Here is a 13417-nt window from a genome sequence, read left to right on the forward strand (position 1 = left end):
TCTGACAGAATTTTGAGGTTTTTCTACTTCAGAAATGCCTTCACTGTTTGACAAATGTCCTTCTTGTGGCAGAAAAAAGGCCAAAACAGATCCACATCGGGTCTGCATAATTTGCCTTCCATCCAGCCACAAACCGGAGTCGTGTGACATCTGCAAAACCTTCTCCAGAAGGACCCTTCGTGACAGGGAGAAGATCCGACTCCAGGCGAAAGAGGACAGGAGGAAAAGTGGTCATTCTACCACAGAGCGAGGAGAAGGTCAGTCTTCTACCAGGGCTCACACTGGTTCCTCTATAACTCCGACCAGACCGGCTCAAAAACGGCACAGGTCTCCGACGACGTCGAGGGCGTCGACGTCGAGGCAAGGAACGGCGCCAACATGCTCGCCGTCGAGGAGTGGTTCGCCGGCGAGAAAGAGACATCGCTCGCCGTCGACGACGATTTCGCCGTCGAGACGGCGTGGACTTTCGCCGTCGAGATCTGGGTCACCGTCGACACGGCGAGGACGTTCCACGTCGAGGAGATCTGAATCCGGTTCGCCGTCGAAACGGCGAGATCGATCAACGTCGAGGGGTGCTCGACGTCGTAGACGTTCACCGTCATCACGGCGACGTCGAGGGTCGTCGTCGAGAGATTCTCAACGGCGAGAAGAATCGACGGCGAAGGACACTCGCCGTCACCGTACTTCGACGTCGAGGAGTGTGTCGACGTCGAGACAATCAAAAAGACCTAGGAGGGTTTATACAACCTCAGAATCCTCGGCTTCAATCATCCTCCTTCCAGCGTCTCCACAACTCTCTCCTCGACAATCACCATTGCCACAGACGCCGGTAACACCTACGGCGCCTCTTCCGGCTCCGCCTGTAGAGTCTGTTTTGAGGACTCCAACGCGGTCTGTAAGACGTTCGGGACATTCCTCTAGACGCTCTTCTTCCTCTCGACACCGTCATGACCCACAGAGATCTCAGCATTCACATCACAGGCGTTCTTCTTCGTCTACACGGGACTACTCTCCAACCCTATCGGACTCACCGTCCCCGAGAGTGTCCCCCATAGATGATGTGAATACGTTCCAGGAGGTCTTAGTACGAGGGGCAACCAAGCTGAACATCCCGCTGGCGGTACCTGCCCCATCGACGTCAGTGATCTTCGAGACCTTGCATCACAGGACATCTTCCAGACCTTTGCTTCCACTGGTTCCAGGTCTCCTTGAACCAGCAATGGATATTTTCCTTGCACCGGCCGCAACAAAGTCTGCTCCTTCCAGACTTATTAAAAAAATATCGTCCACCAGAACAAGATCCTCTATTCTTAAGGTCGGACCCAGTTCCTGATTCGGTGGTCATAGTAGCGGCAAAGAAACTGCATTCAACCTCACCATCTTCTTCTTCACCTCCAGATAAAGAGAGCAGAAAGATAGATGCTGCAGGACGAAAAGTATGCTCTACTGCAGCCGTCACGATGAAGGCAGCCAGCGCTACTGCGTTATTAGGGCGGTACGATCGTGCCCTCTGGGACTCTTTAATACAGTTTGCGGAACATCTTCCTAAGGATAAAAGGGAAGATTTCCTGGAGGTAGTGGGTGAGGGATCCATGGTGTCTAACCAAATTATAAGTGCTGCAGCTGACTCTTCGGTGCTATCCGCACACAATTATGCACACGGGATAGCGCTCAGAAGGCATGCATGGTTGAGACTTACATCACTCAAACCTGAAGCGCAGCAGAGAATACAAAACCTGCCTTTCTCGGGCTCCACCTTGTTCGGTTCTCATGCCGATGACGAGATGGCTAGAATGAAAGCTGAACTAGATACCTTGAAAGCGGTAGGGATGGAAAGACCGAAAGAACAAAGAAAGGTTTTCCGGCCATATCAACGACGACTTTTCACCCACCGGTATCAGTCGCCACACTGGATGTCTTCGCGCCCCCAGCAACAGCAACAACAGCAGTATCAAAGGGGTTTCTCTACTCAGCGAAGGTCGACAAGGGGTCGTTCAACACCTCAAACTCAGGCAACTCGACAGGCTCCCACGTCTAAGCCCTGAATCTTTGCTTCCCCCTCCTCCGTTATCCACTCCGGTAGGGGGAAGTATCTCAAATCATCTGGACGAGTGGCTACGCATCACAACAGACGCCTGGGTATTGAATATTGTGAGACATGGTTACGCTCTCAGATTCACCAGTCCTCCACCATCTGTTCCACCCAAAACAGCCAACCGCCATCTCGAAGCTCTACAGTTAGAGGTCAATATCCTATTGCAAAAAAGAGCCATAGAACCCGTTCCCATCAGCCAGCAAGGGAAGGGGATTTATTCGAGATATTTCCTTGTACCGAAAAAAGACAAACAAGAGTTTCGTCCCATCTTAGATCTGAGGACAGCAAACAAATGGATTCGCAAAGAAAAATTCAGGATGTTAGCCTTACACCAAATTTATCCACATCTACGTCAGGGCGACTGGCTATGTGCGATAGATCTTTGCGACGCTTACTTTCACATCCCAGTAACCAAGAAACATCGAAAATTCCTAAGGTTCACTGTCGGAAAACGCCATTACCAATTTGCAGTTCTACCTTTCGGCCTAAAATCAGCGCCAATAACTTTTTCCAAATGCATGGCGGTAGTAGCCGCCCACTTGAGGAAACAGCGAATATTCGTCTACCCCTATCTAGACGATTGGCTCATAAAGGCCTCCAGTTGTCTCGAGACACAGCAACATTTCGAATGGACTCTACAACTGCTGCAAAAACTTGGTCTTCAAGTCAATCTCCTGAAATCTACAGCAACACCTGTTCAGAGGTTGCATTACTTAGGGGCCATTGTAGATACCAGGCTAGGAAAGGTGTTTCCTTCGGAGGAACGACGGTTATCGATTCTCCAGAAGTGCAAACAACTGCAGGAAAGACCTCAAGCCACTGCAAGAATAATAGCTTCTCTACTGGGCTCGATGGCGTCTTGTATCCATCTGGTTCCCAATGCTCGCCTCCATATGAGACCATTGCAGGAAAACCTGGAGGATCAGTGGTGTCAACTGAGGGACGATTGGGAGAACAAAGTCCTTCTTTCTCCTCACACCCTACAATCCCTCAAGTGGTGGTGTTTACCCAGCAATCTCTTGGTGGGGATTCCGTTCCAACAACGGCCCCCATCTCAAACCATCGTAACAGATGCGTCACTGATCGGATGGGGGGCGCACATGGAACATCTTCGAGTCCAAGGCGAGTGGTCACAGAGAGAGAGTCTCTATCACATCAACCTGCTGGAACTTCGCGCAGTCCACCTTGCGCTCAAAGCCTTCCTTCCCTCTCTGAGAACGGAAACTCTCCTTCTCCAGACAGACAACGTGGCCACTATGTACTACGTGAACAAACAAGGAGGCACCAGGTCCAGAATTTTATCCAGAGAGGCTCAGACAATCTGGCATTGGCTTCTAGCCAGGAACCTGTCACTAGTGGCAACTCACCTGCCCGGCATCCAGAATGTTCAAGCGGATGCCCTCAGTCGGGTAATGGACGAGAACCACGAATGGGTACTACACGACGACGTCGTTCATTCCATTTTCGCACTCTGGGGTACCCCCTCTACAGACCTATTCGCAACCCCAGAAAACAAAAAATGCCAAAACTTCGCCTCCAGATATTACCATCCAGGGACACTGGGGAATGCCCTGTGGATAAGCTGGTCAGGAGCATTTCTTTACGCCTTTCCACCGCTTCCCCTGATTCCGGCGGTCCTCCAGAAGCTGTCCAATGTTCAGACCAAAATGATCCTAATTGCTCCGGAGTGGCCACGCCAGTGGTGGTTCCCAGACCTTCTTCACCGGTCACTCAAACCACACATCAGGCTACCATATCGTCCGGACCTTCTCACGAAGTTCAGAGGGCAGATATCTCATCCCAACCCCTCATCGTTGAGTTTGGCAGCATGGCTCCTGAGCTAGTGCAATATGGACACTTGAACCTACCTCAGGATTGTATGGAAATTCTGAAGGAAGCAAAGCGCCCTTCCACACGATCAGCCTATGCAAGCAAGTGGAAGAGATTCTGCATTTGGTGTTTACACAACAACATTGACCCGGTTTCCTGTGGAGAACAATCTATCCTGCCATACTTGTTAAGTTTGGCAAAATCAGGCTTACAACTGTCGTCAATAAAAGTTCACTTGGCGGCTGTCACAGCATACAGAAAGAGTCCTTCACAAACTTCCTTTTTTCGGATTCCGATTATTAAGGATTTCCTAGAAGGTTTAAAGAAGGTTTTTCCCCCCATTAGAAAGCCTTCTCCTCCATGGGAACTGAACGTTGTCTTATCACGTCTGATGCTGCCGCCATTCGAGCCAATACATAAGGCATCGCTGCAACATCTCACATGGAAAGCTGCTTTTCTGGTGGCAATCACTTCAGCGCGTAGGGTCAGCGAAATCCAGGCCCTTTGCGCTCAGGAACCCTACACGGTTTTTCATTCTGCAAAAGTGGTAATGAGAACTCATCCAAAATTTTTACCTAAGGTAGTCTCCGACTTCCATGTGAACCAAACAATTTCATTACCGACTTTCTTTCAGAATCCAGCTACTCCTGCTGAGAGAACTCTGCACTCTCTGGATGTAAAGAGAGTATTGAAATTTTACTTGGACAGGACAAAAAGCTTACGAAAATCACAACAGCTTTTTATTAACTATGGCCCAATCAGAACAGGTTTGGGTACATCTAAACAATCTTTATCCAGGTGGATTGTTTCATGTATAATGTTATGTTATCAGTTAGCAAACAAATCCCTTGGTGGTAGGCCAAAAGCCCACTCTACCAGAGGGAAAGCAGCTACTGTAGCCTTGATGAGAAATGTCCCTTTGGCAGAAATATGCAAGGCTGCCACTTGGAGGTCGGTCCATACCTTTACTAAGCATTACTGCCTTGATACAGACGCTAGGGCAGATGCTCAGGTTGGGCAGGCTTTGCTCAAGAATTTGTTTGCATGATTCATGTTTTTCTCAGTATTCTTATATCTACTCCACCGCGGTTATGGGGATGGGCTTGCTACTCTATTCAGTGCTTATGACTATACATGGAAATCCCCTACGAGAGAAGAAATGGTTTCTTACCTGTAACTCCAGTTCTCTCGTAGGGGTATTTCCATGATAGTCATAAGCAACCCTCCCTCCTCCCCGGTGGAGTTGACATAGAACATGAATATTATGGAGGTTGGTACTCCAACAAATGTTTTGTTTTTTCTTCATGTCAGGTTAATAGCCTCCAAAAAAGAACTGAGGCAACTGCCTTTTGCTGTGCATGATGGGAAACAGGAAGACTTTACTTTCTTAAAGGCACAGCTCTATTTGCATTCTGTATAATGGCAGCCTATGGGCTACACTGCCCTACATTGTTTTATTCTCATGAGAGGTGTAAATAAAATATGAGAATGTATTTATTTATGTATTTATAGAATAAATAGAGGTTTAAACGTGAAATTTACACTACAACTGTTTTTTTCTTCTAACAATTTGGCCTGTGTAGCTGTTCACATAGGCTGCACATTGTTATTCTTAAGTGTTTTTCACAGACCTTTTTGTCAAGGAGCTGATGATTGCACTTAAGAATATACTACACAACAGTGCTCCGGGGTCCCCGCAGGCGCGCGGAACTATTCAGTGCTTATGACTATCATGGAAATACCCCTACGAGAGAACTGGAGTTACAGGTAAGAAACCATTTCTTCCTCCTTTACCTCTGTGTCTGTCTCACTAGACACATCTCATCTTTTGTTTTTCTTGTCTGTCTCTTCTCCCCTACAACATCCCTCTCTTTAAATTCTTGGCAGGCTTAGGGCCTGATTTAGATGTTGGCGGACAGGTTACTCTGTCACACACATAATGGTTATTCCGTCCTCCATATTATCATTTCTGTAGGATATAATAGAACTGTAATACGGTGGACAGGATATCCGTCACATTCGCGACAGAGTAACCTCATCCACCAGAATGTAAATCAGGCCCTTAATCTCTTGTTTCGTGGATGTTTGTTTCGATTCTTCCCCTCTTGTCTTTTTTCTGGATAGCTACTGTATAAATAGCAACATATAAACTGAAGTTTTGCCGCATCACACTTTTCTAGATTTACATGTTGTGCATTATTCCGCCACCTAGTGGGTGTTTCAGGAATAAGTCTTAGTCTTGTTTCCATTTCTCCTTTTTCTTTTTTTTTTTATATCTGATGTTTTTCGTCTGGTACCATTTGGTGTCAAGTTCTGGCCCCTTGTGATGTCAGACATGTGCCACGGAAGACTCTGTGCGTAGTTGCAACATTTTCAAATTATTTTTTTCGCTTTTCGCTGTTGGGGGTCTGGAAGCACACCATCATGCAGACACAAAAGAAAAGGAGCTCATCACTGAGGGACCTTGGACTGTCTAGTGACGGGAAGACAATGTCGAAGGTACAGAAATGGCCAAGTGGAAGGCTTCAATGCCGAAGAGGTCAACAAAGTTGAGACAAGCCAGAAGGAGAAGCAATTAAACAGAAGCATTCTGGAGAAAAAAATCATTTTTTCTGGCCCAGTAGCCTTCCAGACATAGTTCTGGGGGACGTGCCTGCAGATCCAAACAGACAACATAACCACAATGTTTTTCTTCAACAAATGGGGGGGGACAAGTCACATGCTCTATCAAAAACAAGCCAAATTTGGACCATCCACAGAGAGATCACAATTACAGCAGCATATGGAAAACACAGAAGCAGACAGACTAAGCAGGCTGCCTACAGTCTCACATGAGTGTGAGTAATGTCAGCAGGTACTCCAAAGGATCTTCAGGCAGTAGGGAATACGAGAGGTAGATATATTCAGAACACCCAAAAAATAAACAAGCAAAATGCCGAGGCTAGGCGTCCAGGTGCCCACACCACTACTCCACAGGAAATGCCCTGTCAAAAAGCTGGTCAGGGAAATTTGCCTACAATTTTCCGCCAATCCCTCTGATACTGCTAGTGATATCCAACCGCAAACAATCGCAAATGACACTGATCCTTGTTGCTCCACAGTGGATAAGACATACTTTGTTTTTGGGCCTGCTAGAGATGGCCCAAGAAAACATAATGAAGGTACCAATAAGCTGCACCCTCCTTTCACTGCAAGAGGAGAGGGTACTCCACAGAAAACTAAGCACCCTAAGTCTAGCGGCATGGCTCCTGAAGACATATAATTTGTACACCTAAACCTGCCAAAGAGATCAATAGATGTTCTACGAGAGGCTCGACGGACGAGCACAAGAAACTGCTACACAGCCAAATGGGCGAGTTAGAGCTTGAGGTGCAAAAGGGAAGAGCTGGAAGAAAGCAAAACGTAAGCTACATTAATAATCAGATGTCTAATGCATCTACTGGACCCACATTTCACTTAAGCCTCCCTAAAAGTACACTGGCAGCAATAATGGCCTATACAAGGGGACACGTAGCAATAAGTTTCTTCACTGTACCAATAATAAAAAGGTTCCTAGAATAGTCAAAGAGAATAGCTCTACCCAGAACAGCACCCTTGCCTAAATTGAACCATAGTCTGTTCCTAATGCGGTTAATGAAGGATTCTTTCAAACCACTGCACAAAGCAGAGCTCAAGTTCATAACCCTAAAAACAGGTTTCCTAATCACAGTTACCTCACGGCGAACTTCAAGTGTTGATAATACAAGAACCCTACCTACAGATACAGAAGGATTGAATAGGTATGAGAACAACCCCAGCACTTTTTCCCAAAAGTAGTATCACAGTTCCACATCAACCAAACAATTCAAGTATTGGATTTTTTCCAGGTCCCGAAGAGTAAATCAGGAAGGGCACGGCACGGCACATGTTTCATATACGATGGGCTGTAATGTATTATCCGCAGAACAGAAAAAGGGCTCACCAGTAGCTAAAAGCACCATCCTGACGTGGTTAGTACCGACGATCCAAACGTGCCACAAAATAAGCAGGTGTACAACTGGAAAGAAAACCCAGGGCACACTCCACAAGAAAGAAGGGAGCAACCCACAGCTTATTAGCAAATGGCCCAGAGTGACATATGTATGATTGCCACATGTTCATCTGTGCGTATATGTTCACAAAACACTACCACTTTGATGTTAAAAAAGTCACAGCGGAGGCAGAGAGTACTAAAAGCCTGTTTGTCAATTAGGATCATTTCAATCCAGCCTTCAAGGGTGAACGCGGCTAACATTACAAAATCCAGAAAATCTTCACGAAGCAAAACAAAATGTTTACTTACCTATAGGAGTAGTGTTGCAGCTCGAGGAATATTCTGGACTTACATACAACTAACCCACTTCCCCAAGAATGAGGCACAACATGAACACACAAACAACAGGAAAAACAGAAGAAAAACATCTCTTCTGCTTAGCAGAAAAAAGGGAAGAAACAACAGCAAGCCAGGTCACTAACGGAGGTAAAAGAGAATCTGAAGATGGCAGCCACGGCCAGGGGCTTCCGATGCGCACGTCTGACATCACAGTGGGACAGAACAGGACACCAAATAGTGCCAGATGATGCCCATACACATTAAAAGAGAAAGGGAAAAGAAACTGAGAAGTATTCTGGGCCCAACCACTAAGTGGCAAAATAATGTACAGCATGTGAATCCAGAAAATTCTTAAAGCTGCAAAACTATTCTTACGGGTAAGTAACCATTTCTTTGCCTTATTGTACCTGTTAGCAACATCTAAATCTGAAGTGCCTGTTTTACACACCTCTGAAGGTTTAAATGTTGAATTGGTCTTTTGAACCAGTCTCCTGCTGGATACAATGTGTGGTCAACAAACTGAGCTACACTAACCGTTAAAATAATTTTTGATTGCCAATGTAATAGGGAGTTCTTCTAATTGATTGACTGTGAGTGGCAAACTGTTATTTCCAGCTGATATTCTCAATTGTATGTGCTCTGATATGATTTGGAAAGGGCGCGCTTAATCAGACATGACACATTCTGCTACTCCAGTAATGCATCCTCCCTCGCTTCAACATGAATACAGTGATAGGAGTGGGTTTGGAGGTGCTGTGGGAGGCAGCATTTAAAAAAAATCCCAGTTGTTATAATTGGGGCTTCACAATAACAGGTAAACCAAAGTGTTCTCATCCAAAGTAAGTACAGCATGGATTTTGAGAACACAATGAGTACTAATACCCACATGACAGTAGAGACTTTCTGCCACTGTGGAAGAGTTCTTTGGGTGCAAATACCCACAGGAGAATAGGGATCCCTGCCACAAAGAGAGGCCATAACAGTAGAACGAGCTCAGTGGGTATTAATACCCACAGAAGAGGACAGAGACTCTACCACAGAGAGCAAACATCCCTTAGAATGAAGAGCTTTGTCAGTGGTAATACCCATAGGAGAGCAGGTGCCCCTCTTACACAGAGTGAACATTCTAGTAGGAAGGGTTCTATGAATTGTAGCACCTAAAGGAGAGTAGAAACCCTCTGCCACCCACAAAGAGAGTGTTTGTGCATCATATGGGGAAGTTCTGTGCTATCTCCTACCAGTCTTCAGCCCCACTCTGTACACTCCACAGCCTGTCTATAGGCTGTCACTGAGATTCTGTCCATAGAAACCTTGAGATTAACAGTGTTAGGAGGTTTCAGCAAATATGGAGCCCCACTTAACCTTTGCTTCTGTGGTCCTTTGTTCCACTCACTCACAAGCTCCCTTGAATCTCTACTTCCATGAAACCCTTCTCATAACTTCTCTCTGTACAGGGATGTGGAATTCCTCTTGGGTATATTGTTTGAGGTTAAGGGCAACAAGTTTTCACATTTATTTTTTCCTTGGGACAAGTAGGTCCAACCCCCTGCAGTACAAACCCTTTGTCTGCCAGTTCACAGGGAAGGGAACTGTCTGCAGTTGAGGTAATATGTGTGTTCATATGTTAATGCTGTTCAGACTTGTATTAGGGTAATTAATTAAAATCCTTCATTATTAGGGTGAGCACTGAATGTAAACATTTTCAAGTCACACTGCAATACTGACAGTGGTTCTATTAAAAAAAAAAAAAAAAAAAATAGCAGAACACACGTTTGAAAATTTTAACGATATGAGGCTAAGGGCCAGATGTATCAAAGAATTTTGCATTTGCAAACGGTGCGAATTGCAAAATCACCTTTCTGAATGTAAGAAAGGCATTCGCAAAGCAAATTTAAGGAATCGCTAAAATAGCGATTCCTTAAAATTACGACCCCATTTAAAGAATCGCAAATTGCGATTCTCTAAATAAGAAATCGCAAATAAGGAATCCTTATTTGCGATTTCTTAAGCACATGTATGAAGCAATTCCTTAATGCGAATTGGGCATTAAGGAATTGCCAATTACCACCAAGTTGAACTTGGTGGTAACCATGTTCAAAATGTTAAAATGAATTTAAAATGAATTTTGAAATTGTACATGTAAAGCACACATGCCCTTTTGGCATGTGTGCACCTTACATGTTCCCCAAAATGTTTTGGGGTGCAGCAGAGGGGGCCTTGGGCCCCCAGCACCCTGGGGTTTTGCATTTCCAAAATTGAGATTTCTGGTTCAGAAATCGTAATTTTGGAAATGCAAAAAAATCGCAGATATGGGCCAACAGGCCCATATCTGCGAATGGGGTCGGTATCGCAATTTGCGATTCAGTAATAGCATTTGCGTTTTTTAAGATATCGCTATTACCAAATCGCAAATGTGATACATGACACTTTGCAAGTCGGAAATAGCGATTTCTTAAAAATCGCAATTTCCGAATCGCAAAGGGCTGTGATGATACATCTGGCCCTAAGTATATTGCTCCCAGAATACTCTCTGATTAGATGCAAATGTTTGCAGAAGCTTGTAAGCAAGAGTGATGATTCTTTGCTGTCAAAATTAAAATGTTCAGAAAAAAATGAAAATAGGAAAGAAAATGTTTCGTGACTATGAATTTTGAGGTGCTATTTTTCTGAAGAATCATTTAATAAAATGTGTTGATGCATGCTAGTATTTCCCAAAAATATTCCTAATGGAAAATCAGTGTAACCATTTTCAACAAGAATATGGGAAGCATGAAAATAAATGAGTACTGGCAAAGCCAACCAATCCGACATTTTTTTTAGAGTCTTTTAGTTTTGTCAATGCTTGTCTTGTTTTGACATGGCTTTTGTAACACTTTATTGTTGTGGGAACTGCCAGGCCATTGAAACAAACACTGGCAAAAAAAGAAAAAAAAAAGGTTTTAGGTCTCAAAAAGCACACATTGCCACCAGTGGCGTAAAAAAGGCTTGCAGCCCCACTCCGGGGGGGCCCCATGAGCATAACACCTGCCCTGAGTGAGACCCTTCATGTTCTTTGCGGGGGGCTCCAGTTTCATTACGCCACTGATTGCCACAGTAGTTCCTGGCCCTGAACAAAACTACTTTGTGTCAATATGGTCCTTGTGGAAGAGCACAATGCGATCACTCACCGTAAAGCCAACTGATAGATAGAGAAATAGAAGTTTAATAAAAACAAAATGGCTTTTTTAACACCAGACCTAATTAGGGACCCAGTTATTAAAGAAAGTAACAAAAGTGCACCCATGGTATATGTCTTTGAATTAGTGGTGTTTATGAATTCACAAGAACTTACAGAAGTAGACCAGGAAATAGTACTCCTAGAAAATATTTGTGAACTGTATTAGCATGAGAAAATATGCGTCTGTAGATTTGCTCATGTGAAAATATATTGTGCATTTACTAGTTCACTTTCCCTCCACCAACTATTTTCCCAACCCTGGAAAACTTCAGCCATTGTCAAAAGTATATTTCCAACCTTTCTCATTATGGGAAAAGATTAGAGAAGACCTGGTGAAAATCCTTGAAACATGGAATTTAGTAGGTTTGCAGACTCAAAGGCATTACAGCCCTGAACTATTGCTTACTGATTCCTCCAGCCCCAGTATGTAGATCTGCGTAAAGGTGGCAAAATAAGGAAGTTGCTATAGTAGATATTTAAATTGCAAGTATTCAAGCCCTACTATAGTAGTAGCCCTCGCATAATCAGAGAGGCTATCAGAGCTCTTACATAATGAGATCGCTGCCATAATTCGTCGCCGCACTACATGGCACCAAAGGGAGAAGTAGATTTTTTTACAAGGCAAGTAGATTTAAGAAGCAACCTGTCCCATGGACAAGTAGATATTCTATTAAATTCCACACTCCTGCTGTACCTATATTACTTGTCGTTAGGTGATACTGCTTGCATGTAAAAGCAAAGTCTTCAACAAACATATGGACCTATTACTAAAAGATGCAGTATCAGCCTTGCTCAATATCATTTGTTCATCTCCCTTCTCTGTTTCACTCTTTTTCGACTCTCACCGTTATTTTCCTTGGCTCTCTCATACTACTTATGCTACTCCTTCCTTTGTTACTCATTGCTCTTTTCTGCTTGTGTTCCCTCACACAGATCTAACTTGCAAGACTTAAAGGACATTACTCATAACATCCACTACGAGAGCTTCCGGATCCAGCGGCTCATGGAGCGCGACGTGCAGCCAAGGAGTCCGGGGTCTGTTGCCCACTCACCCCCAGTGGCAAAGGAGAGCAACTTCTGAGATCTAGTGACACTTTACTTGCCTCTCGCCCCTATTCCCCAAGTGGCCACCCATCCACCACACACTTTAAAAAATACTTTTTTTCTCACTTTTTGCCTTAATGAAATGGAGGCTGGGCCAGGCCAAATCTCTCTTCAAACCAATTTGACACATTGTTTCCTTTTTTGCTCTAGCTTTCCCCTTATGAGGATGTGGCATACAGCATAATAGATGCCGAAGATTTATACTGGAGGGAAGGTTTTACCCAGGACTTTCTGGAACACACCATCACTGGATTCCTCTCGGGTGTCTCTTGTCTTTGTTGCTGGGATTATTCATGAAGTCATCTATCTGTTGTTGGGAGCCACGTGCCATGGCTGTGGAGTTTCACATCCGTTGCGTAGCCACCTTGCCATCCATGTCCAACAACCATACTGTGTGGACTTTCAGTTTGAACATGTTTAACTGGCCTGACTGCCTTAAGGAACAAAACCCCTTATATAGTGGAGCTGCCTCCACTTTTAAATAAATAATCCCTATAGTCTACTTTCATGAGATTCTGCTTGGTGACTTCTCTATCCAGCCTCTAATTGGTGTTTGTTTTCCTGAGGTTTTTATAACTCAGAGGGCAAATATAAATGAATAACGGATGCACCAGCCAGGGCCTTGAGCCTCCAGTTAAAGGAAAGGCTTAGGCATCTACAGAACTAGTGCTGAGAAGATTTGGACTCGTACCTCAATGTAGAAAATGAGCAGCCAACAGCTAGGATTGCTGAAGCCTTTTCTTGGCAGTTTTCTTTATCTGGTATTGGTGATTTTCACCTTGTCTTTAGTTGTGCATCCCTTGCCTGGTCATCAGAAACC

The 13417-nt window shown here is 44.5% G+C and overlaps 1 protein-coding gene across 7 annotated transcripts in view; it reads left to right on the forward strand.

Annotated features, from left to right (window-relative positions):
• Positions 1-13099, forward strand: part of LOC138261581 (septin-9-like) — a 533955-nt gene extending 520856 nt beyond the window's left edge. For all 7 annotated transcript variants that reach the window (XM_069210671.1, XM_069210668.1, XM_069210669.1 and 4 more), the window contains one exon: positions 12427-13099. In XM_069210671.1, the coding sequence (XP_069066772.1) occupies positions 12427-12574 (148 nt within the window). In that variant the 3' untranslated portion in view covers positions 12575-13099. The remainder of the gene's footprint in view (positions 1-12426) is intronic.
• The last annotated feature ends 318 nt before the right edge of the window (positions 13100-13417 follow it).

Source organism: Pleurodeles waltl, chromosome 10 (genome assembly GCF_031143425.1).
Source record: "Pleurodeles waltl isolate 20211129_DDA chromosome 10, aPleWal1.hap1.20221129, whole genome shotgun sequence".
In the NCBI taxonomy this organism is placed as follows: Eukaryota; Metazoa; Chordata; class Amphibia; order Caudata; family Salamandridae; genus Pleurodeles; species Pleurodeles waltl.